The following is a 26,654-nucleotide window of genomic DNA, read 5'->3' as shown; positions in this document are numbered from 1 at the left end:
CTGACTTTCTAGCGGTGGGTGGAAGCATTTCCGAAAAGGACAAGTTTTTAAGCTGTTCGCCAGCCGCCGTGGTTAAAGAGTGCCGTATGTGGCAAAATGGCGCCATCCAAAACCGGGACAAGGGTGGACGTCGGCTTCGGAGATGTGTACGGGCGAACAGACGTTCAACTATTCATCTGACCACCCGGATGAAGTAAGAGGCTACCGGCAGTTTCTTCTCAAGGAACAATCAGCGAACTTTGCTGCGTATGGACATCCGCAGCAGATGCTGGTTCATCCACTCATGCCGACCGCTGGTCATAGGCGACGAAGGTTGGATCTTGCACGCTAGTGCCGCAATTGGACGTCCACTGAGTGGCAACAGGCAGCCTTTCCAGAAGAATCACGTCTTATGCTCCATCGGACAGGTGGCCATTGGCGTGCACAGCGTGAAACGTCTGGAAGCAATCACACTATAACAATCGTCGGAACTCAGAAGTGTCCACTCTGGAGGGCGTTCCCTGGGTGACCTTGTCATTCTGGAAGGCGCAGCGAATCAACATTAGGATGTATCCATCCTTGGGGACCACGTCCACCACTACATGCAGTTTGTTTTTCGTCGACTTGATTGCACCTGCCACCAGGACAGCGCAACGTGCCACACAACTCGCAGTGTACAAGCTTGGTTTGAAGACCTCCAGGGCGAGTTTACCGTTCTCTCTTGAGCTCGAATCTCTCCTGTTTTAAACCCAGTCGAGAATCTACGAGACCACCTCGAGCAGGCTGATCGCGCCATGGATCCTCAACCGAAAAATGAGGCACCGCTGGTCGCTGCTCAGCGGTCAGCATGGCTCCGCATACCTGTCGATATCTTCCTGAACCTCACTGACTCTCTTCCTGGACATGTCGCAGCAGTCCGCGTTGCAAAAGGTGATTATTCAGGCTTTTGACAGGTAATCACACTAATGTGACTTGACAATGTATGATGTAAGCACAGATCGACTCGATACCCAGCCCGGTTAGAGCAATGTGTACTAATTGTAGCAACCTGTACGTCCTAAAACCGCCACTGAATGCATTCATGTATTCCTCCTACTGTGCTGCACAAGCTCAGTAAGTAAAATTTCTTACATATTATTTGAAAGAAACATTCGCATGTCACAAGATATTTATTGTTCTAGTAATGTGGGTGCTTCTGATCCACCTTCTGACAAGCGATGCATACTGTGTATCGTTCCATACGTCATAAGACAGTTTGGGCACTGACGTTAAGGAAGAATGTTTACAGTTGCCTTGATATGGTGAATAAATTGAAGTATGTAACTCACCCTATTGCGTCATCGTACAGAAAATTGTTTTCTATGTTTTTTACCATATCTTACATTTTGTATTACAGGCATCATGATGGCGCTACCGAAACGCGTTATAAGGAGTGAAAAATAAATATTTTGGTGACCAAGACAACTTGAATGGTTTATTAGTGATTAAAACATAGTGGAATGTGTTACGCACCTACGTGCTACATCATTTTCGGTGTGTCCACATGCCATAAGTCCAGATCTTTGTCACGCGCTGTTCCCTTATCAGAGACAATATGCAAACTTTTAAAGGTACCAATTGTTGAAATCCACTACAGAATAGGAAAGAGGAAGCAATCTATCCCCTCAGTCTCTCTCTCTCTCTCTCTCTTCGACGCTCTCTTCCGTGCTTTCCATATTCTTGGTACGTCGCGGCACTTCTTCGGAATAACTGCACGTAGCAGCCAGCGGTTTCCAGTTTTTGCACGGTCCGTAAGCAGCAGTCACCAGCAAACAGTTTATGGCCGTGTACGTGACATGATCGTTTCCTGTTCTTTCGTCGTTTAAACGAGGTATCAGTGCCTCCATTATTGTATTACTCCTGTTCCTTTCACCTGTGCTTGCGAGTCTGCGATATGAAAGAACTACGACTGTTCCCGCAGTTGTTTCTGCCGTGATTTTGTGCGCCTTATGCTTAGCCCTGTAGACGATGTATGGTACGGCAGATGAATTGAAGGTGAGTGCTTCATTCTGGTAGAAAATACAAACTCATATTGCTTTAATAGTCTTGAAAAAACGCATGGTAATAACTCAGTTCCAATAGTCATTGAAGCATTTTCAAGACGTTATAGGAACTGTCGAAAATTTTTATGTTTATCGTCTTATATGGTACAGCCCAGTCAGTTGATGTGGTGGAGCACAAGTCTATTCAGTACGAAGTTGTTTGTGATGTAGGCCAACATAAGCCTTTATTATTGAAACGGACTGTAAACACAAGAAACGTTCCAGAATTAGTTACTTATTAGATACACCTATGCAACCCCCAGAAGAAGATGTTTTGTTTTGGTTCTCGCAGTCTGAACTGATAATTTCAGTTACCGACTATTGAACTCGCAGCTTCTGTATTCTCATTACAGGAGGTGTACTTTTGCATATAGTCTACGAAACTACACTGACGAAAAAATCGTAAACCAAGAAGGAGTTGTGTAATATAAACGAAAGTTGATAGGCTTGCTTCTACATCTGAAAGATGATGTCTCTTCAAACTTCGCACCACTCACTAAGAGTGGCACTAACGGCGCCTCTATAAGGATGAAAGGTTTGCTATAAACACACGCTGTAATGGTCTTGAACGTTAGTTGGCTTTGAGACTGGACGTCGTGGGTTGCCGTTACTCACGAATTCACGAAGGTGACAAAGATGCCATTATCAACACCTCACTGAGTTTGAGCGAGGTCGTGTAACAGGACTACGAAAAGCTGGATGTTCCTTCAGCTATAATGCAGAAAGAACTGTCATAAATGTAGCCACTGTACATGAATGCTGGCTGCGGTGGTTACGAGTATGTACGGTTGTAAGAAGTCAAGGTTCCGAATGGCCACGTGGCACTACCGAAAGGGAAGACCATCGTGTTCGGTGTATGACTCTGGCGCATCGTACTGCATGTTCAACAGCAATCGGAGCAGCAGTTGACACCACACTGACACAACGATCTATTACAAATCGGTTACATCAAGGACAGCTCCGAGCCAGACACCCTGTAGCGTGCATACCATTGACCCCAAATCACGACCATTAGAGACTTCGGTAGCGCCAGGTGAGAGATCATTGGAGGGCAGGTTGGAGGTCTGTTGTGTCTTTTAATGAAAACTGGCTCTGCCTCAGTGCTAGTGATGGCCTTGAGTTGACCAGAAGGAGGCCATCTGAAAGCTGGCAACAAACCTATCTGCGTACTTGACACACGGAACCTACAACCGGAGTTATGATCTGGGGTGCGAATTGGACAACAGCAAGAGCACTCTCGTGGTTATCTCACACATCCTGACTGCAAAATTGTTCACACATCCTGACTGCAAAATTGTTCGTCAGTCTGATGGTTCAACTTGTGCAGCCATTCATGAAGGGCATTCTGGGGTGTATTTTCCAACAGGATAACGCTCACTCAGTAACGCTATTGTAATTAATTGTGTACTACAAAGAGTCGACATGTTGCCTTGGGCTACAGTGTCACCAGATATATCTCAAGTAGAGCACATATGGGACCTCATCGGACGAGAAATCCAATGTCATCCAAAAACAGCATTAACCGCCCCCGTGTCGACCGACCAAGTGCAACAGGCATGGAACTCCATACCACAAACGGACTTCCCACACATGTACCACACAATGCATGCACGTTTTCATGCCTGCATTCAACATTCTGGCGGTTACGCCAGATTAATGACCGGCATTTCATTTTTGCACTGGCTTATCTTGTGCTTACATTAACCTGAGACCTTGCAATGTCAATCACTTAAAAATGTTACCTAGAGAAATGTATTCCCGAAATGTCATTACTTTACATTAATTATTCTTCGGTGTTGCGATTTTTTCCGTCAGCGTACTTTAATTATTATAATACTCTGTACTGAAACTTTCCGGCAGGATAAAACTGTGTTCTGGGCTGGGAATCTAACCTGCAACCTTCGCCTTTCGCGGGCAAGTGCTGTGCCACCTGAGCTACCCGAACACGACTCACGAACCGCCCTCTCCATCAGTACCTCGTCGCCCACCTTCCAAGTTTCAAAGTTTTGATCTGTCAAGGAGTTTCATATCAGCGCACACTCCACTGAAAAGTGGAGATTCACGCAGGATACTCTCTATTCTTTTCATATAATATTACTCTATTATAGCATTCGCTTAAAATTACAAAAAAATGGCTCTGAGCACTATGGGACTCAACTGCTGAGGTCATTAGTCCCCTAGAACTTAGAACTAGTTAAACATAACTAACCTAAGGACATCACAAACATCCATGCCCGAGGCAGGATTCGAACCTGCGACTGTAGCGGACTTGCGGTTCCAGACTGCAGCGCCTTTAACCGCACGGCCACTTCGGCCGGCTCTTAAAATTACACATATTTTTGAAGTTGAGATCAACGCCATTGAAAAAATAGAACTGAAACACTCAAGCCGTATTTACACAAGTACACGGTGAAGCCGAACTCTACCAACAGAATTTCGAAGGCTGTTCCGGAATAGACTCACTGAAAAAAAATTAGTCTCCCTTACAAAATCATTACAAGCATCATTTAATACCGTTTAATTCACTACTGGACTTGGGTTCGATTAGGAACTGAGGGCACAAGGTTGTGCAAGTACGTTGCATCCAAGTTTAGTCACTTGCTGAGGATTTGGTCGCGGAGTTCACCCAAATTGCGGGGATGCCGATGTCGGCGTTTCACCCGCTGTTGCAAAATGTCCCACAGATTTTCTGTGGGTCGGGAATCAAGACGTAATAGAGTGGGAAACCAGTCATGTATTCTTCCAGCCCTATGAACTTCGCTGCAGTTTTGAAAAGCAGCGGTGTCAGTTTCATACTCAGTATGCAAATGTTTACTGAAGGGCAACAACTGATCATTCATTATTTGTTGTTGTGGTCTTCAGTTCAAAGACTGATTTGATGCAGCTCTTCATGCTACTCTATCCTGTGCAAACTTCTTCATCTCCCAGTACCTACTGCAACCTACATCCTTCTGAATCTGTTTAGTGTATTCGTCTCTTGGTCTCCCTCTACGATTTTTATCCTCCACATTGCTCTCCAATACTAAATTGGTGATCCATTGATGCCTCACAACACGTCCTGGCAACTGATCCCTTCTTCTAGTCAGTTGTGCCACAAATTCCGCTTCTCCCCATTTCTATTCAATACCTCCTCATTAGTTATGTGAGCTACCCATCTAATCTTCAGCATTCTTCTGTAGCACCACATTTCGTATGCTTCTATTCTCTTCTTGTCTAAACTATTTATCGTCCATGTTTCACTTCTATAAATGGCTACACTCCACACAAATACTTTCAGAAACGACTTACTGACACTTGAATGTTTAAATAAACTTGCTGTTACACGTTGGTAGTCATCTCTGTTCACCTCAGTTAGATGGCTCATTTCATGATAAGATAAACATCCACAAAACGTCACCTGATTATTCAGAATGTTTAAATAAACATGCTGGTTCATGTTGTTGGTCACCTCACCTTAGTGGACCCAATTCATGTTAAGAAAAACACACCCAAAACGTCACAGATCCGTCTTCAGCTGTAAGCTGGCCTTGCTCACATTCAGGATGAAATGCTCCATTTGCACCTCGATGCACTCGACGACGTGAGTCTCTTGAATATGAGCTGAAACGTGACTCGTCAGACTACATTACTTCCCATCATTCAGTTACTGTCCAAGTTCGATGATTTCATCATATACGCACATTTTTATGTGCCTGCATGAGCAATGGCCCTCTGCGAAGTGATCGACTCCAAATGTTTATTGTTTGTAGTCCCCGTCGTAATATTCTCACGCTAAGTTCGGATAAACTTTATTTCACGGCCTGCAACAATTCTTGTCGGATTTTGAAGTGATTTTGATACACAGGCAGTGAAATGCGTCTCCAATCCCTTTCAGTTACTTTCTTTTTTCCGACCACGATTCAAACGTCGTGTTTCGTAGCCACATGGGTTACACCACTGCGTGAAGACGTATTGAACTGTCCTCCGCGAAACACAAAGATACCAGCAACTTCACGTACCGTGTTGCCATGAAGACGGCTAAACACGATTGCCCCCTTTTGCCACTCTCTCACGTCCTTACAATTACCCATGTTTATGTCAAACCTATACTTGAAAAATAAATTTCTCAATGATCGCTACTTCCTTACGCTCAGGTAGTGGTAGTGCGCACACGGTTGAGCACGTGACTCGATCGCTAAACCGTCTATAGAGCCTTAACGATTCATGAGTGTATGCGCACTAAAAACTAAATTAAACTCCGCCCTGACAGGCCCAACGGCACCGACCGGCCGCCGTGTAATCCGCAGCCCACATGCGTCACTGGAAGCGGATATGGAGGGGCATGTGGTCAGCACATCGCTCTCCCAGCCTTATGTCAGTTTACGAGACCGGAGCCGCTGCTTCTCTATCAAGTAGCTCCTCAATTTGCCTCACAAGGAATGAGAGCACCCTGCTTGCCAACAGCGCTCGGCAGACCGGATGGTCTCCCATCCAAGAAATAGCCCGACCCGACAACGCCTAACTTCTGACGACAACCCGTATTCCAATGCGGCGAGGCCGTTCTGCATGCGCACTGGGGTGACTAATTTGTTGCCTGGTGAATTTATCTTGTGAGAATTTGACCCGTGGTCTCCCGTGGCTCATTGTCGAATAGACGCATTTCTTTTGATTTCTAACCCACCCCCCCCCCCCACCCCCCCCACCCCCACCCCCCAGTTTGATTTGTATCTGGTTTGCACTGAGAATTTCTGCAAAATAGCCCATTATGTTGACGGTATGTGCTGTGTGTAGTGTTTAGAAAAAAAAACTTTTTCCTTTCTCTCCTGGTACTCATTGTTGACGACAGTAATGTCCACTTTGGTGTTTGCCCTAAAGCTCGCATTCAGTATTACTTTTAAAAAAATTCGGTTCTGGTGAAGAGTTTTCCGATATGCAGTTCTTCTATGGGCCCATTCAATGCAATGAAAGAGTTGCACAACGCCGCTCGACTGAGCTGTTACCACAACAATGGCAACCACATCACAGTACTTTAGCACCTGAATGTTGTTGCTTTACTCTGTGCTCTGTGTTGCTCTTTTTGATGAGTACACAGTACAGGGATTTGTCACTGCCGAGAAGTAATTATCACAGAAACAAAGGTAACTGCGCTAACGAACGGAATGTACGGGGTGTAATAGGTGTAAGAGCAGTTATTTCTGTAGGTGACTGAGGACGGTGTGCTGAACAACATTACATCAGTATTTATGTCATTTGCAAACTAATAATACCTGTTACAATCTTACGTTTTAGGTTGGATGGTACCTCCACATAGATTTGGCAAGAGTAAGACATTAATGTTTATTTTCCCCTGGGCAGCAGATAAGATGCTCCAGTGTAGACACATGGATGCAAAACCGTCAGTCTATACTGACAGGCGTAGACCATTTAGTGATGCAGTTACGACTGTGAAGACAACATTAGGTCGTAAAGTTTGTGACGCGTTTGTTAGAAGACAGTTAGATGTAAAGAAAGAAAAACAACCAACACACTGATGTATGTGCATGTTAAAAGTTAAAGAACCTCGCAGCGTTTTTCCGTCTGTAGGTGGAGGCTAGTCACAGGATCTACAGTAGGGATTTTGATACGATTTTCGTAGTAGGCGGACTGATTCGCAAAAAGCTTTGTGTGTATAATTTATAAATTATTTAAGTAAATTGGCTGAACTATGATTACGTTTGGTGATTAAGTCGTGCCTCCAGGGAGCTTTTGGGGTGTGTGCTGCTTAATTAATCGAAGTGAGTCTAGAAATTGGAGTTAATATTCAGTCATCTGACTCTACACATTGGCTCATAAACAAAATTACCGCTACACGAGACAATTCGTCAAGCCATAGATACTTAGAAGTACCCGTGTGAAACCCGGCTGGGTTGCTAGTAAATTATAATTACGTTACTACTAAGTAACGAGCCACCTTAGACCACTGCTCCGTCAGTAACCAGAAAACATCCCCGAAAAAAGTCAGAAATGTTGTTGGAGTAGTTAATTTTGCTTCTACAGTAGTAGTACAATATGAGTAAAAGTACAGTAATCGTTCGTGCTTACTAAAAGAAGTTATAATTATTATCATTATTTTCATCAGTGAGTTTATGTTCCTAGCATCGGTATCTGTAGGTCAGAAGAAACATGAATATTTTAGTTCACATTTGAAGCCCATAAAAATGAAAAAAAAAGAGTTGTGCTATATAGGGGAATGGAGGCTAGTATGAGCGGCTTAAGCTAAATTTGGTATAAAACTTTTGTTATTGTTTTGAATAAGGTAAACTGCGTAAAACGTTTGACGTAGATGGTGAAACGAAGATTTATAACCAAAATGACACAGATTTTCTTATAGTTACGAATCGAGATGCTTAGAAAAGTGTCGGATAGTGCGGGCCACAAAACAAAATATATGTTTTTAAATACAAAAAGGTTTTTTGTGGTTCAAAACCAAGTTAATCTGTTTATATAACAAATTACAAACTGATAAAAAACAGTTAGTTAAAAAATCTTTCAGCTTTTGGTCGACTGAAACGGACATAACGCATTAAACTTGAGGACTGACGTTTTCTGTAAGTAAGCCATCTTTAGAAACTCGGTCTCAGCTAACGGCATTAACCTGGTATCAAAATATCACATGTGTTCTACAAGCATTTTTTTCGGAATTTTCTTGCTTTGAGGAACCCCATCTGAGGTGTCACAGATGTCTGTTGATTCCTTATAACGATTTTAATCTCCTTTGTAGTGTAGTTCTAGGAACATTAAAACGATCGGCAACAGCTATTCTGCTCATTCTGCCTTCCAAAACTCAGGAAACAATTTGCTTCGTTATAGATCGAGTTATTCCTCAGCGAACTATTACTCCCGAGCCTCAGCGATTGACACTGCACGTTGGAAGATGGTAGGAACAGAATACGGCTTGAAGGAGACGATTTTCTTTATTACGATACAGTCTATGTTAGATTACTTAAATATTAATACCAGTACGATGATATTTCTTCTTATCTTTAAAAGTATAAACCGATGGTGAAAATTACAGCGTTCACTATTTTCGACATTCAAAAACAATATTTACTTGTGACACAAAATACAACAGCTACATTATACAAGTTCTGCCAAATGGCGCAGTGATGTCTACGCTTTATTACAAGCACTGCATGCGTCCTCTGTTTTGCGAAAACCCGAGAAACACCAAGTGCTCCATACGATATTAGGGTACACTCAAACAAAATTACTAATCCCTTAACAAAAAGTACAAACATTTCAAGAAAATGAAAGAAAAACAGTCAAACAGAAACTTAAAAAATACGCAGGCCTATTGTGACCACAACAACTTCTTTATTATCTATAAGCGCCATTCCTCTATACTCATTGAAAACTAACTTAAAAAGTCAGTTTTTAAGTTAAAAACTTTGCGAATCGAATTTCCCTAACCCTAGGGAGCACATTCTGTGGACATTAATATCTATGATTTATAAAGATAAAATTATCAGCTGGGATGCTGTCGTATGTAGCTGGAGAAAAAATATTCTGGGGAAGATGGACAGAATGCGATATGCTGTGAGATGCCATAGGAACACTAGCACCGTTATACACCGAAGAATCAAGGAAACAGGTACACCTGCTTAATATCGTGTAGGACTCCCGCGAGTACGCAGAAGTGCCGCAACACGACGTGGCATGGACTCGACTAATGTCTGAAGTAGTGCTGGAAGGAACTGACACAATGAATCCTGCAGGGCTGTCCATAAATCCGTAAGAGTACGAGGGGATGGAGATCTCTTCTGAATAGCACATTGCAAGGCATCCCAGATGTGCTCAATAATGCTCATGTCTAGGGGTTCGATGGCCGGCGGAAGTGTTTAAACTCAGAAGTGTGTTCCTGGAGCCACTCTGCAGCAATTCTGGACGTGTTGGGTGTCGCGCTGTACTGCTGCAATTGCCGAAGACCGTCGGAATGCGCAATGGACATGAACGGGTGCAGTTGATCATATAGGATTCTTACATACGTGTCACCCGTCAGAGTCACATCTAGACGTGTCAGGGGTCCCATATTACTCCAACTGCACACACCCCACACCACTGCGGAGCCTCCACGAGCTTGAACAGTTCCCTGCTGACATGCAAGGTCCATGGATTCGTGAGGGTGTGTCATTACACGTACACATCTATCCGCCCGATGCACGAGACGAGACACGCCCGATCTGGCAACATGTTTCCAGTCATCAACAGTCCAATGTCGTTGTTGACGGGCCCAGGCGAGGCGTAAGGCTTTGTGTCGTGCAGTCATTAATGGTACACGAGGGGGCCTTCAGCTCCTACAGCCCACACCGATGATGTTTCATTGAATGGTTCGCACGCTGACACTTGTTCATGGCTTAGAATTGAAATCTGCAGCAGTTTGCGGAAGGGTTGCACTTCTCACGTTGAACGATTCTTTTCTGTCGTCGTAGGTCCCGCTCTTGCAGGATCTTTTATCCGCCGCATCGATATCAGAGATATGATGTTTTACCGGATTCTTGATGTTCACGGCACATTCGTGAATTGATCGTACGGTAAAATCCCCACTTCATCGCTACTTCGGAGATACTGTGTCCCATCGCTCGTGCGCCGACTACAACACCACGTTCTAACTAATTAAATCTTGATAACCTCCCATTGTAGCAGCAGTAAGCGATCTAACAAGTCCATCAAACACTTGCTGCCTTAAACAGGTGTTACCGACCGCAGCGCCGTATTCTGCCAGTTTATGTATCTCTGTATTTGAATACGCATGCCCATACCAGTTTCTTTTGCCCTTCAGTGTAGTAATTAGTGAGCGAACGTTGGACGAGTCATATACCAACTGCAAGATACCATCTCATGAAGAACTAGTCTGGTAGTGGCATCTAATTTATCTAGTAGTCATGTTCGAGAATTTTTTAAACCATTTTCTTTCCAAGTAATAGAAAGCGGCAGGAAGTCCGTCACTCGCTTCTGCTCTCCCTAGACCACAGGCTTTTTGAAATCATTAGAGTAAAAGCTGTAGACGTCGCTTCCCTTTCTCTCAGTGAGTGGCGACTATTGCTCTGAAAGTCTCGTTCCCGAGCACCTGACAACGGCTGATTCTTGCTCTCCAGACACCTCTAAAACCAGAAGAACGGTGCCGTTTCCACGGAAACCGCAGCAGAACAGGTTCTCAGGTAAGCGGGGAGGGCAGAAGTTGTGCAAAACATACATTAATCGACAAAATTTGAAGCGTTTCTCTCAAACTGTGTGTTATTAAGGAGTACTGTGGTCGCCACGGCAGCTACGGCTGAGACTGCCTCAACAGAGAAGGAATTTACTGATTTCCCGTTCACGTAGCGCTTGCCCTAAGGGTTCCAGCAATCGGTGTTACTTTCATTATTGTCGACTCAACTTATTATAAGACGGAAAGGATCAGAACATATGGAACCGAAAGTTCACTGTTACTCGTGTAGTAAGGAGATTGTAATCTGTTCTTATGTACAGCACAGCAACAGTGGATTAAAGCAGTTTAGCACAATCACAATACTTTAGTTCGCATTTTCGTGTTAAAATTCTGGAGTAGTAAATGAGAAAATCCCCTTCAAGTAAAGGTTTTTGGGAAGTTTCCCTGGGCGGTAAGGCAAAAGCGGGAACTTCCCAGTATTCCCAACTGGAAGGCCACTGCCCCATGCTCACTTAGCTGGTATTTGGCCGAAAAGGGCCAAGGTATACAACGGGCTTAATAACAAATAGCCTACTTCACCGTTCTGGGCAGAGAATGAACAGTATAAGAAAAAATCCCAAATTTTACAATCTGAGACCTCCCTATGCCACACTATCCGGATTTATGGCATTTGTCTGAAAAGAACGCAGATGTACAATGGACCAAGCCTGAAACAGCCCACCCTGACCCAACTTGAGATAAAAAGATCCCTAATGAGTGTCGAATCCGTCTCACGGGTTAACGACGATGGCCGGTATGCCAGCCAGCCTGGATGTGGGTTTTAGGCGGTTTCCCACACACCCCTAGGTAAATACTGGGCTGTCAACCACGTCCTGCCTCAGATACACGTCACGCAAACATTTAGGAAACGCTTTCACACTTGAACATAAAGAGATTTACTCTAGACGCACTCAAATTTTAAGTTCACAGATTCCGTCCTTGGGGAGAGAGAGGGGGGCGGGGAGGGTGAACAGAGAACGATGACCATAGTCGTCTAGTTTCTTGAAGCTATGATCATTTGAAAAGGTCCAAGTTCTACAACAATTCGCCCTGCTCTCGTTAGTAGGATCAGGGGATAGAAATATGGACAAAAATTCTTAGCTAACGTCAAAACAAAGACGTAACAGTTGAAATCTCATGTAGAGCCCTGAGACGGTAAGGTCTATAGGGGGTACCTGTCCTCCATCGACAAAATTTCGGGGGTTGTTCAGGGAATTTTTCTCGTGATCTTTGGTGCCTCTATAGAGCACAACTGCCCGCATCTCGTGGTCGTGCGGTAGCGTTCTCGCTTCCCGGGTTCGATTCCCGGCGGGGTCAGGGATTTTCTCTGCCTCGTGATGGCTGGGTGTTGTGTGCTGTCCTTAGGTTAGTTAGGTTTAAGTAGTTCTAAGTTCTAGGGGACTTATGACCACAGCAGTTGAGTCCCATAGTGCTCAGAGCCATTTGAACCATTAGAGCACAACTGCATTCCGTTTGATTTCTAATATACAATTGCTTTAGTATCTCTATTGCTTTAAACATATCTCCACAAGTGTGCAGATGTCGACGATATGCGTTGTATGTCTTGTTTAGGAGAAAACATGTTCCGATCACTTACGATCTTGCTGTCGTCAACAGAAATTCCTACATTACTCTTCGCTCTCAAGCTTGCATACAGTACTACTCGGTGCCGCCTAGCGTTTGTTTTTCCGACGGTGTTAGTTGTACGTTAACAATGATACACAGCAGTGCTATGGATAGGTTGGCCGACCTGCATCTTATCTGTGGGTTCATCTATGGAATCACTGAATGCAACGTAAGAGCGACGCAACGGCGTTCTGCCGAGCTGTTTCCGCATCGACGGCAGCCACATCTGGGTACTTTCGTACTTGTACGAAGGCGCCTGCGAAACACCGGTTCCCTAAGTTTTGTGGCGATGAAATACTGCAGTCTGAAACAAAAGTATTTGGCGTAATGAACCGAATACATCATGATTATACCATTACCATGTGACGGAGCACTAGAGACTGTGCGTCCATTGCAAATATTCACGGAATACCCCTGAACAACGTAGGATATTTTGTCGAAGGCGTCCTGCTTAACACTGCATACTCAGTAAAGTTCTTGCATTTTTAAAAGTTGTTTTGGTGACAGAAATTTTATACTTACATGTTAATACACTTCCCTGATTTGGTAATGTCTACGAATATATGCGAGGATTCGACCGTAAGAAAGGTGTAATGTTTTTTCTTTTCGTTGTGCCGACTCGTTGTTAACCATACAACGTGAGCGGAACTCTTTGATTTACAAGATTCTTATCACTTTAAGCGTTTCTGTAATTATCATGTCTGTACAGAGATGGATAAATTTCAACAAACAGGATGGAGGAACACTGGTACAGGTAATTCTCTTTAATTAATTTACTAGCTAAGTATCCAGCGATGCCTGCGTATATATTTATTCCAGTTTTATCAGTCCATGTCCTTCCCCGTCTTTCTGTCCATCTCCTCCTCCCACTCACTCTGTTCATCTCCTCCTGCTCCTCCCTCTGCCACTTTTTCCTCCGCCTTCCCCTCCACCTTAATATCCCCATCCTAATAGAAGATTTCCAGATGATAAGTGATATGTCTACTAAGTTTGTCTGAAATAGGTCCACTGGTTTAGGAGGAGATGCCGAATATACATGCGTACGTACATACATTTTTATAATATGTTTTGATTCTTTTTGTACTTCTCGTTCCATACCAGCAACGAGTGGAGCAATCTGTTTTGCAGACACGTTAATTTCTACAATACTGTTCCAATATGTGATACAGAAGAAATGCCCAATCGCAAATAATATGGAAGCCAATTTGCAGTCTCCTCATTTCCTTTACGAAGGGCGTTTCTAAATCTATTCTCGGGGCTGTAGCATGGATGTGTGTGATGTCTTCAGATTAGTTAGGGTTAAGTAGTTCTAAGTCTATCGGACAGATGACCTCAGATGTTAAGTCCCATAGTGCTTAGAGCCATTTGAACCAATTCGGGGCTGTAGGAAAATAAATGAATGGAATGCAATTAACGCTTATTAGAATATCTACTGTGCCCGTAGACTATATCTCCGTTAGTACCTATACCTGTCCATATTTTGTTTGTTAGTTAAGGAGAGTTGTTTTGCGTTGTTGAAATTCGTTGTAGCTGTCCTCGTCATAAGTCAACGTTGATGTCGATGCTGGACGTAGTAGCGGTAAGAATTTGTCGTTCATGTGAGTTTCTGCGCCATCCAAGATCATTTATGATGCACTTCACAACCTTAGAGTGAGTGGGTCACGAGTCGGTCGTCGGCTAAAGCAGTTTACGTGCGCATTCGTCTCCGTACAGTCAGAAGTGGGTTCCTGACGACGCCCATTCAAGTCGGCGGCAGACTTGAGTCATATCAGATCGTCGATCGCCTCGTATGACAATGTGGAAGTAACGAAACGTCTGGTCGTCAAACACTTTCCGGTCGTCCTGCGCGGGCGTTTAAGCGTGTGGAAGCGTTGTCTCTACGGTATTGCAGATCCAGCCTATACACTGTTGTCCTCAGGAACACAGATTATTTAGAAATCGCCGATATGCTATGACCCACGTGTATGGAACGGCTAACACCCCACTTTCAAAGTCGATTCACTCACTATGTGCTGCCACGGTCAGCATACAGCTGTGTGTAAGGGACTGCTCAGATATCGTGCCTACACTAGCACCACAGGCAACGTCTAGCTTCAACATACTCGAACGTCTTCAGGTGGGCAGAACACTTGCCGTGAGTTTAGTCCACAGTTTATCATAGCTCTGAAATAATGCCATCTTGTTACGCACACGTTATTAAAGTAAATGTGATATTTTCGTTGTGTGTGATGGATTTTACAGATATCATACATTTTCTGATAGTTAAAGCTAATACATCCAGCTGGTTGCTATACATGCAGAGAATAACTGACGAGGCAAGACACAAGTGCTACTGGCACGGGAAAAGAATTCGTGGCGGGCTACGTCAGATCAGTCAGAAGACTGACGACCCAGAAGAAAAGAACACTCTGGACTTGAAACGTTGTAATATCGGTTCTGCTTCCTGGAATGAATTATTTCTGTGTCTATGCTTAGCACGTGTAGTAAAATAATTGTAATACTTCGGATAAGTACTGCTTTAATGCATGTTCATAGCACACTGGACAAAAAAATTAGTACTCCTAGAAGACACCGGGATTCTGTCGTATAATACCGCCCTCACCCTACGTAATGGCCTCACCCCGACGAAGAAGAAAGTTCACAACTTCTTTCAAGTGTGGTACAGCCAAATCAAGCCACTTATTAGTGACTTCTTTCTATCTATATCGACATTTATATTATGCAAGTCACCTCGCAGCGTCTGCCACTGGAGTTAGTTGATCATCTCTGTGACACTTTTGTGCTTACTAAATGAACCAGTAACGAAACGTGCAGCTCTTCTTTGAATCTTTTCAGTTTCCTCTTACAGGCCTATGTGATACGGATCACATACTGACAACGTGCAGCTCTTCTTTGAATCTTTTCAATTTCCTCTTACAGTCCTATGTGATACGGATCACATACTGACGAGCAGTACTTACGTATTGGTGGAACGAGTGTTTTGTAAGCTACTTACTTTGTTGATGGACGACATTTCCAGGGAATTATTCCATTGAATGTTAGTGTATCATCTGCCTTACTCGCGATTAATTTTATGTGGTCGTTCTATTTCAGATCGCTCCGTACGCGTACTGATAGGTACTTTACTGAAGTAATTGCTTCCAGCAATCGTCCTGCAATTGTGTAATCGTACAATAGCAGGTGATCCTGTCTACGTATTTGGAATACATTACATCTGTTAGTGCTGAGGGTCAATGGCTACTCTCTGCACCAGACGTAGGTCTTCCTGCATTTCGCTACAATTTTCTATTGTCACGACTTACTTGTATAAAAGAGCATCATCCCTGAAAAACCGCCATGGAACTTCCGATATTATCTACCAGTTCATTTCTACATATTGTGAAAAGTAATAGTTCTAGAATACTCCCCTAGAGCACACACAAAGTCAGTCTCACGTCTCAAGATCACTTGCTGTTCAGAAAAACATCCTGTATTCTGTTTGCTAGGAATTCTTCAATCCAATCACAAGGTTGGCGTGATATTCCGTACGCTTCTAGACTGAGGTGACAAACGTCACGAGAAAGCGATGTGCACATAAACAGAAGGCTGTAGTATCGCATACACAATGATTTTATTTTCTTATTTGTTATTTTATCGTATGGATAGGACCCCCCGTCGGGCGGGCCGTTCGCCGGGTGCCGGTCTTTCACTCTGATGCCACTTCGGCGACCTGCAGTCGATCAGGATGAAAGGATGATGATGAAGACAGCACAACACCTAGTCCGTGGGCGGAGAAAATTCCCCGACCCAACTCGGAATCGAACCCGGGCCCAGAGGATTGACACTCCGTCACGCTGAACCCCCTTTCTTTTTTTTTCTTTTTTCTTTTTTTTTTTTTTTAAATCTCATTTTGTTCGCTTTCGTTCGTTGTATCTGCTCGGGACGGACGTCGTGAGACATCCGTTTAAGTTCGTTGTTGAACGATTAACTCAGTTTTTTTATTACAGAGAGCTGCTAACCCTCTGACCGAACACGCTGAGCTACCGTGCCGGCTACCATTCAGCTACCGGGGGCGGACACCTACGCAAGGTATAAAAGATACACAAAGCAACGAGGGTGTTCGTTTAAAGCTATAACTAATGTTTTGTTCAGTGACGTAATTTTCTTCAACTGAATCCTTTGATCGCCTCCTATTATTTCAGTGAGGTGTAGGGTCAGATGATTACTAACCAATACCGCTTTTACTTAAGGCACTAAATCAGATATCAGTGCCCAAACCGTTCCTGAAAGAAAATGTTAATGGCACGTCTAGGAAACCTATCCCGGTAAAACAGTTGCCTCCAACCACACTTCAAGGAAACAGTGTGAAAAACACACACATTCACACAGTGCGTAGATTGTGGTACATAGTCGGTGACGCGCTAGGTGGGTATTTCTCTTTCTTTTTTCCATGAAGCATTTAGTGTTCGGAAGCCTTGGACCTAAGTGTTACGTGCACCTATATTGAGACACCTGTGCTATGCGGAAGTACGTGCCGTGTCTTCTTACTGGGGACGACTTCGTTTCGCCAGCGCAACGTTCAGACACTTCGTTCCAGGTTACTGTGCGTTGTTTGAGAGAATGAAAGACTGGGGCGAGAGAAGGAAAGTTTCAGAGAGAAGTCTGATACTGTTAGTTCACCTACTATAAATTTTCTACAAGCGAAGGATAAATTTGTTTCGTAAATACTTGTCACAAGCATGTTTTGTTTAAGTTATCTTTTCGGCCATATTTAAATTTAATATCTGAATTTTTTGCCATTTGTGGCCCAAACGAATATTTCTTTCGTCAGCAGGCTTACATATTGTTTTCTTGTTTAGATCTAGAAAGGACGACATGTGGCGAATTAGATGAAAGATTCCTATGGCTGTTTACAGCGGTATGTCTAGGCTTCGAAGATGACATTCAGGAATGATTAGTTTTAGTTTGCGGGCTCAGTGAAATCCACGAGATGAGTGTTATTTAGCGCCTAAATATATGGATACATGTAAGACAAAATAATTAGTTTTTCCAAATGTGTCACTGTAGTTTGGCTGGTGTGTGCTGCTTCTATTTTTTTCTATCGGACACAGTTTTCCCTTATGGAGAAAAAAATTCGTTTCTGCTATCGGCGGCCGTCATGTACCATGTAATGCGTTGTAGCAGTGCCACTAGCTATACGTTTTCTTTCTCTCCTTTTTATGAAAGGAGATTTTTTCATTTGTTCTATTTACACCTAATCGACTGCTTCAGATCGAAGGCTCTCGGTTCACCATAACAAATGTTAGTTAGAATGGAACATAACAGACACGAGTTCATCATAAAATTATTTGAAATTATCTATCTTTTTTCGTACTAGTCTTTATATTTATGTTTACGTTATCAGCTTGCATCCTTTGAGCCAGGTTTCCGCAATTTCTTTCGTTTTTCGAAACGATCCCTAACATTATTGACATTTAATGAAGCTCAGAACCACCTCTCATTCTCACAGACGTGATAGACAAGGGGGACAACCCCTATGAACTAATTACACCGAGGATCATACGACAGCACTACTCAGATTACTTTTTGACAATTTCTTTAAAAAAGTATTCTAAAGCGATTGAGGCTTCGCAGTCGATGTAAGAGGTAATTACATCAATACAGCTAGCTTGTTTCATCTAAAAGACAATGTTTTGATTTGTAGAGAAAAAAGATGGAAATATAGACGCCATCTTTTGTTTTTGACTTAAAGATAATTTATTTTGGAGAATTTATAGGTTTTTGGCCTTTGTTAACTATTATAAGAAGTTTACTAAATGATAGGCGGCAAAACGGTGATAAATATAAATTATTTCTACTCTACAACGAAATAGTCGAAAACTTCACGAAACAGCACTATCAAAAAGGGAGGGCAAATAGAGGCCCTAATAATAAAAGTATTTAAATGTAAATAAATTTTTTATAGCAAAGGTCAAGTTCAAAACTGTTTTTACTGACCAGCTTGCATAGGTAAGACTGTCATTTTAGTTCTTTGAAAACTTCTTTGGTTTGATGTCATATTCCAGTGTTCATTTATTACTCATGCCATGTTAACGTTATGAGGAACTTCAATCTTTTTAAATGTTTTGACAAACTGGACAAAACAGTACCAACGGTAGACTAGTCTACAGATTATTTTGAATGAACATCAAATCTGCATGCCTCATGTCTTCTCACAGCTGATCACTGAGTGGCCTTCAGCCTCGGAGAAATTGAACGGTCTCTTCTTAACAGCACTTTTTTCAAGCGACTTAACTGACCCGTGCATGGCACTCCAGTGATGAGGCAGGCTCTTGCTGATTTGCGTCCCCGAGTCGTGGTTCTCTTCTTTATGTTGGGGGCAGGAAATGGAAAAACTATGTTTGATGTCTGTGGGGAACATTGTAGTGATCCAATAGCCTCATCAACTGGCATAGCTAAAACGTGAAGTGCTTGTCTTTCAGGAAAAATTGAAGGAGAGGCAGATGATTTGGACGGTCCAGGAAAGCAAGGGCAGGAGCCAGTTATTTAGAAACTTAATTTTCTACTGTGGAGTAACCAACTCAGTAGGCACAAAGCCAGCTTCGGTGAAGATATAGTGGTTCGTAGGGTATAACCCACTTACTTTGAACACATTTATTGCTACCTCAGCTTTTTGAGTACTAAAGTAAACTTGACTAGAAGACGGTGTAATTATGCTCCCTTCCCTCCTGTAGATAGAGGCCACATTTCCGCCAACCCGGCCTAAGCAATGTGACCACTGTCACATGCAACCTAAAAGGCATGAGTGACTAAAGACATGCTTCTAAGAGTAGCGAAGGATTCTGATTTCTGCGTATCACTGGAAACTATTTTAAACTTAGCATTAGGACAAGAAAAGAAAATGATTTGACACAGCTGTCAAACCTTTGCAATACAGAACGAACACCTATTCACACAATAACTGACGTTGCAGTCACACTACTTGAAATACGTAAAGGTTCCACCTTCTCACTGCTACCTTCTATCAAGAAGCGGCATTGTTTACAGTCATATCCTCTAATATGCATTAATTGCATATTTCCTTGGAGAGGAATGCCCATAATTACACCTGTGCCCATGTTTACACTTTCTCCTCTATTAACTAATTAAAACAGTAAAAATGCATTGATTTCTTTTGAAATTCTTAGCCTTAGCAAAATTGGAATCCACCTATGTAATGTAATAATGAAATGCAATAATTTGGTATGCATGTGATACTATTCTGCTTTATTTTTCTTTTTTGTAATGAGTTTAGTTTCTGTCTGCTTCTAGCCCTTCTATTCCCATGTAGCCCAGTCAATACAGGCGGCATAAAAGCAGATATTTCCATTAGTGACTGAGGACGGTATACTGAACAACGTTACATCAGTATTTACGTCATTTACGGACCAGTAATTATAGCCATTACAAATCATATGTTTATAGGTTGGATGGTACCTCCAAGAGCATGTGGCAAGAGCAAACCATTAATGCTAATTTTCCCTTGGGCAGCAAGTCAGGTGTTGAAGTGTGGAGACGTGGGCGCAAAATGGCTAGTCTATATTGACAAGTGTAGTCGACTTAGAGGAGCACCTACGGCCATGCTGAAAACATCAGGTCGTAGAGTTTGTGACGTGTTTGTGGCAAGACCGTTCGATGCAAATAAAAAACGACCAACAGATGGAGGTGAGTACGCATTACGATACCACATATAAAAATGTCTGTACTTGTTCCTGTTACACGATTTATGTTAGAAACATTATTTACATGTGAACAAACCGTCAATCTGTGGGGGCCTCCAGATTCTGTTTCGTTCTGCTGTAACACCGCCATCAGACGCAGAGGACTCTGCGCTGCCGATCGTCCACAGTGTCATCCTCTGCCATCTGGCGTCATACACATGCTGTATGAAAGGGCATGTTGTCAGCACACCGCTCTCGCTGCCGTTCTCGGTTTTGCGAACGTTGGAGCTGCTACTTCTCATTCAGGTAGCTCCTCAGTTGGACCATGAAGTTCAATGGACCCCGTTCCATTCCTCCCACCAGAGAATTTGGTTTAAAATACACCTTTTTTTATTCTGAATGGGGTGACACAATAAAGAAAGACTTCGCGGACCACTTTTTTAGTAAAAGCAGTTTCTGAGCTTAAATTGGGCATATTTTCAGTAAATTTTCGCTGTCACTAGCAGAGTGACTGCAGTAACAGCTGGTGGCTTGACGGCCGCGTATATTCGTTTCTGAGTAATAGCGAGGTGGCAACACTGGTGGCGGACACAATGAATCTGAGCAGATACGTGAGTTTTATATTGTGCTGTAGGCTAAAAATAATAAACAAACGTTAAGCATACTTCCTGTTTGTTGTTGAAGCCGTTCAGATCACTTGACAAGGTGACCGCTCCTACTCGTCGTCACCGATCTCGTCCAAATTTATGGTATATGCAGGGTTTGGCCAGAAATTAAGGCGACAGAAGTGAGAGATACAGATGGCCAAACGTAAAAAAATAGCATTTTTAGAGCTGATCGGGCAAGGCATTAGCCACTTAGGTTAGCGTAGTTTCCAGCCAGCAGGTGGCGCAGCGGAAAGAGTACTGAACGGTAATCCGAGGATAGTGGAGTGGCGTTAGTATGCTTGCATAAAAGGCATGGCGCTGGGTAGCCGTGCGGTCTAGGGCGCCTTGCCACGGTTCGCGCGGCTCTCCCCGTCGGAAGTTCGAGGCCTCCGTGTGTTGTCCTTAGCGTATGTTAGTTTAAGTCAGATTAAGTAGTGTGTAAGCCTAGGGACCGATGGTCTCAGTAATTTGGTTCCATAGGACCTTACCACAAAAAAAAGAAGAAATAAAAGGCATTAAGAGGAAAGGCAAAGGAAATTTTGGGATTGCAAATAAATTTCCAAGACTGGATTGCACCTAAAGCGTTCACGAGGACTGTGCAAGTAAATTTACAAGAAAGCATAGTAACTGAAGCTTTCTTGGAAATTTGTTTGCAATTTCATATTTTTCTTTGCGTTTCCTTTTCATGCACTTTATAAAAATATTAAAAAACCCAATATACTGAGCATTATTTCGGTTTATTTTCAGTGTAAGTAATGTTGTTGTTGTTGTGGTCTTCAGTCCTGAGACTGGTTTGATGCTGCTCTCCATGCTACTCTATTCTGTGCAAGCTTCTTCATCTCCCAGTATCTACTGCAATCTACATCCTTCTGAATCTGCTTAGTTTATTCATCTCTTGGCCTCCCCCTACGATTTTTACCCTACACGCTGCCCTCCAATACTAGATTGGTGATCCCTTGATGCTTCAGAATATGCCCCACCAACCGATCCCTTCTCCTAGTCAAGTTGTGCCACAAATTTCTCTTCTCTCCAATTCTATTCAATACCTCCTCATTAGTTATGTGATCTACCCATCTAATCTTCAGCATTCTTCTGTAGCACCACATTTCGAAAGCTTCTATTCTCTTCTTGTCCAAACTATTTATCGTTCACGTTTCACTTCCATACATGGCTACACTCCATACAAATACTTTCAGAAACGACTCCCTGACACGTAAATCTACACTCGATGTTAACAAATTTCTCTTCTTCAGAGACGCTTTCATTGCCATTGCCAGTCTACATTTTATATCCTCTCTACTTCGACCATCATCAGTTATTTTGCTCCCCATATAGCAAAATTCATTTACTACTTTAAGTCTCTCATTTCCTAATCTAATTCCCTCAGCATCGCCCGACTTAATTCGACTACATTCCATTATCCTCGTATTGCTTTTGTTGATGTTCATCTTATATCCTCCTTTCAAGACACTATCCATTCCGTTCAATTGCTCTTCCAAGTCCTTTGCTGTCTCTGACAAAATTACAATGTCACCGGCGAACCTCAAAGTTTTTATTTCTTCTCCATGGATTTTAATACCTACTCCGAATTTTTCTTTTGTTTCCTTTACTGCTTGCTCAATATACAGATTGAATAACATCGGGGATAGGCTACAACCCCGTCTCACTCCCTTCCCAACCACTGCTTCCCTTTCCTGCCCCTCGACTCTTGTAATTGCCATCTGGTTTCTGTACAAATTGTAAATAGCCTTTCGCTCCCTGTATTTTACCCCTGCCACCTTCAGAATTTTAAAGAGAGTATTACAGTCAACAGTTGTCAAAAGCTGTCTATAAGCCTACAAATGCTAGAAACGTAGGTTTGCCTTTCATTAATATGTCTTCTAAGATAAGTCGTAGGGTCAGTATTGCCTCACGTGTTTCAACATTTCTACGGAACCCAAACTGATCTTCCCCGAGGTCGGCTTCTACCAGTTTTTCCATTCGTCTGTAAAGAATTCGTGTTAGTTTTTTGCAGCCATGACTTATTAAACTGATTGTTCGGTAATTTTCACATCTGCCAACACCTGCTTTCTTCGGGATTGGAATTATTATATCCTTCTTGAAGTCTGAGGGTATTTCGCCTGTCTCATACATTTTGCTCACCAGATGGTAGAGTTTTGTTAGGACTGGCTCTCCCAAGGCTGTCAGTAGTTCTAATGGAATGTTCTCTACTCCTGGGGCCTTGTTTCGACTTAGGCCTTTCAGTGCTCTGTCAAACTCTTCACGCAGTATCATATCTCCTATTTCATCTTCATCTACCATTCTCTCCCATTTCTATAATATTGTCCTCAAGAAAATCGCCCTTGTATAGACCCTCTGTATACTCCTTCCACATGTAAAAGTTGAAAATAAAAGAAATTTCTCGCATAAGGACTTCATCATGCTAATCTCAGATTGTTATTCTCATCCGCTGTCTATAAGCTGCGCTAACATAAATGGCTCATATCTTGCCTAACTCATGCCAAAAAAGTTATGTTTTTGTAAACGCTCGGCGATCTGTAGCTCCTACTTCTGTCACGTCCATTTCCGGTCTAGCCCTGGATGTGTCAAGTGATTTTTTTTTTTTCAGCTGGCTGTCGCTGCGACTCACCCTGCCTCCAACGCGGCACCGTGACGAAGAGTTTGTCGCCCCAGACCTCGATGCCGACGGGCAGGTTGTTCTCTGGGATGAAGTCGCCGGTCCGCAGCGCGTTCTGGCGCGACTGCGCGTCAGGGTAGGCGAAGTCGAGCTGCCGCCACGCGAACCGCTCCACCAGCTTGCCCGTCTCCGTACCTGCACAGTGAACACCTGGCCGTCATTCACCTGCGGATGGCTGCCTTGTTGTCAGTGCTGCAGCGCCTTTCTTTCACTGCAAGAAAAAACACTCTCGAAAGAGTACAGCTTCGACAGGGGTGCTAAATTCTTTAGGAGGCGCTCATCCGCTGTACATTGTCACATCGACAGCGTTTTCATAAAAGTATGCGAGCTGTGTGACGACGAATGTGTAAACTCGAAACCGGTAACGGTACTTTTTCATTGAAGTAAATCAAAATGAAATTGCTGCTGTACTGTAAAAACATTTTACTTCACATAAGTTTAGAATCTTGAAAATGGGTAGAGACATCAAATATAATGCACTCTTCGTATAGAAAAAGGTGATAAACGGCCAAATCATCTGAAATAGCACAAGGTTTACTTAAAACTTCTCCACCTAGGTTTCGACATGTTTGAAAACTTTATCTCCAGAAGGGTCAATGACTAACATCTAAAATAGTTAACGTTATATACGTGTTAAAATATAGGTATAAAGCAAAAGTAAAAAAAAAGAAAATTACTGACTTACACTTCCTGGTTACATGGTGCTGTGGAGGTACGTTAAATATTTAGCCATAAAACCCAAATGAAAATCACATTTACCTCTATAATAATGAAACCACAAAATATCTTCCTGGCGGTCATTAGAAAATGCTTCACAAATGCAACTAGTGAACTGTTATGCAGGTATTGATCTTTGCATGCCCGTAAGAAATAGCCTCTACCGAAATACGTCTACGAAAATAGATTACAATGACAGCATCCAGCTATGCCATATGGACATGCTGGACATGCACCTACACAACAGCAATGATAAATAATACTACCTGTAACCATACAATACCTTTGAATTATCTGTCCAAGAAGCAGTCCCCAAAATACCAGTGAAAAGAATATAACCTGACATCAATATAAAGTAGTAGGTCAGATGTACTGATAACCAAGTATTATTACTATATTGACAACAACACAATGTAAATAACAAGCAAATTACACAATAACCGATATCGCATGGTTATCGAAACAAATCAGACGTATGTAAAAGTGTAGCTATATAATAATGCAACCAATTTAATTATTACCTGAAAAATTAGAAGTAATGTACCAAAATTATACACCGTTTACCTACAGATAACCTGTTGATTGCGAAATTGTGAAATAAAAGCAATCAAACTTAACAGCGTAAGTACGAAAGACGAACGTTAACTTTCGAATAAGATTCTCTGAACACCTAAAGCACTGAAAAGCTGAAACCAATAACCTCATTTGAAAACCACTTCATGTAACAGAATCATTAACCAAACAAGCATAAAAACGCTAGTAAGGAGTGCAAATAAATCCTAGACAGTTAACGCCCAAGTGCAGCAACTCAAAAGAGATTCATTACTGTAACCTTATGCACAAGATACCCCACCATTCTCACTTGAACAGATTTTTTTTTGATATTATAGTTTATGCCTAAAATTTCCGACAGAGATTCAACCTACTTGTTGTTGCTATAGCAGTTGTGAGACCAGTCCATAGGTTCCAAGTTATATCCCTATTCTGTCATTTTGCATGATCAAAGTACCGCAAAATCCTTCTTTCTTGGAGTAAACTTACCGGTTTCTGACTGTTTATGTTTCGTGTGTGAAAAAGTTGGCCGATTCGGCCGAAGGAAAACAAACTGATTTGAATTTCCCACCGAATTCTGTGCGTCGGGACTATGAGATCGGCTGCATTGTCACCGCGCACGAATTGGCGCACTAATATGAAAATCGTCCTTCTTCAGCCGATGTTATTCGTTGACGGAATCCACCGGTGTCGGTGTCGGTGCCGCTGTAACCGCAACCTGCACCTTTCACTTTTCGTTTTATCCTGTCGTTGGCGAGCTCGTTAGCGGAGGAAGTATCGCAAACCCCTTATTAGGCTCGGAGAAACCACGGAAAAGTCAAGCAAGAATGTCGGGATCGAAATTTAAATTGGACTCCTCCATACTCTGAACTCAGCATTTTGTCTTTGCGCCAACTTCTTTGACGAGACGCTCCCTAATTTCCACATTTAAACACAACCGAATACCTGGTAAACTCCCCAAGGCGAGCTCAAGTGACCAAAGCGCACAATTCATTCATGAGAAATAACGTTCCCGCGAAATAAGCGCCAATATTATCTTCCGCTGGAGAGAAAGTAACAGGTGTGTAATGACCTCTACATTACCTCCATGTGCAACTCTATGAACATTGAACTGCAGGCTTCCTGCAGATTCCTTTCGTCTGTGTAATCTGCTATATTGTAGTTATGGAAAATTCATCATCAGTCGATACGTCATAAGGAATTGTTTACTTACTTGTTGTTAAGAGCCTCATTGAATATACTGTAACAGCGTCTGAAGCAGTGAACTATCTGACCACAATATTGCAATACCTCATTAGAAGATGCCTTCTGCCTCTGGTAGCTGAGTGGTCAGCGCGGCGGAATGTCATACCTAACGGCCCGGGTTCGATTCCCTGCTGAGTCGGAGATTTTCTCCGCTCAGGGACTGGGTGTTGTGTTATCCTTATCATCGGCGTTTCATCCCCATCGACACGCAAGTCGCCGAAGTGGCGTCAACTCGAAAGACTTGCA

General features: G+C 42.7%; 1 protein-coding gene across 1 annotated transcript in view; it reads right to left on the bottom strand.

The window, feature by feature from the left end:
- LOC124606663 (protein yellow-like) overlaps positions 1-26,654 on the bottom strand; it is a 118,555-nt gene that overhangs the window by 69,059 nt on the left and 22,842 nt on the right. The window contains exon 2 of the mRNA XM_047138674.1: positions 23,847-24,029. Coding sequence (XP_046994630.1) covers positions 23,847-24,029 — 183 coding nt within the window. The remainder of the gene's footprint in view (positions 1-23,846; positions 24,030-26,654) is intronic.

This window comes from Schistocerca americana, chromosome 3 (assembly GCF_021461395.2).
Source record: "Schistocerca americana isolate TAMUIC-IGC-003095 chromosome 3, iqSchAmer2.1, whole genome shotgun sequence".
Classification (NCBI taxonomy): Eukaryota; Metazoa; Arthropoda; class Insecta; order Orthoptera; family Acrididae; genus Schistocerca; species Schistocerca americana.
This window is presented reverse-complemented; position numbering and strand designations above follow the sequence as displayed.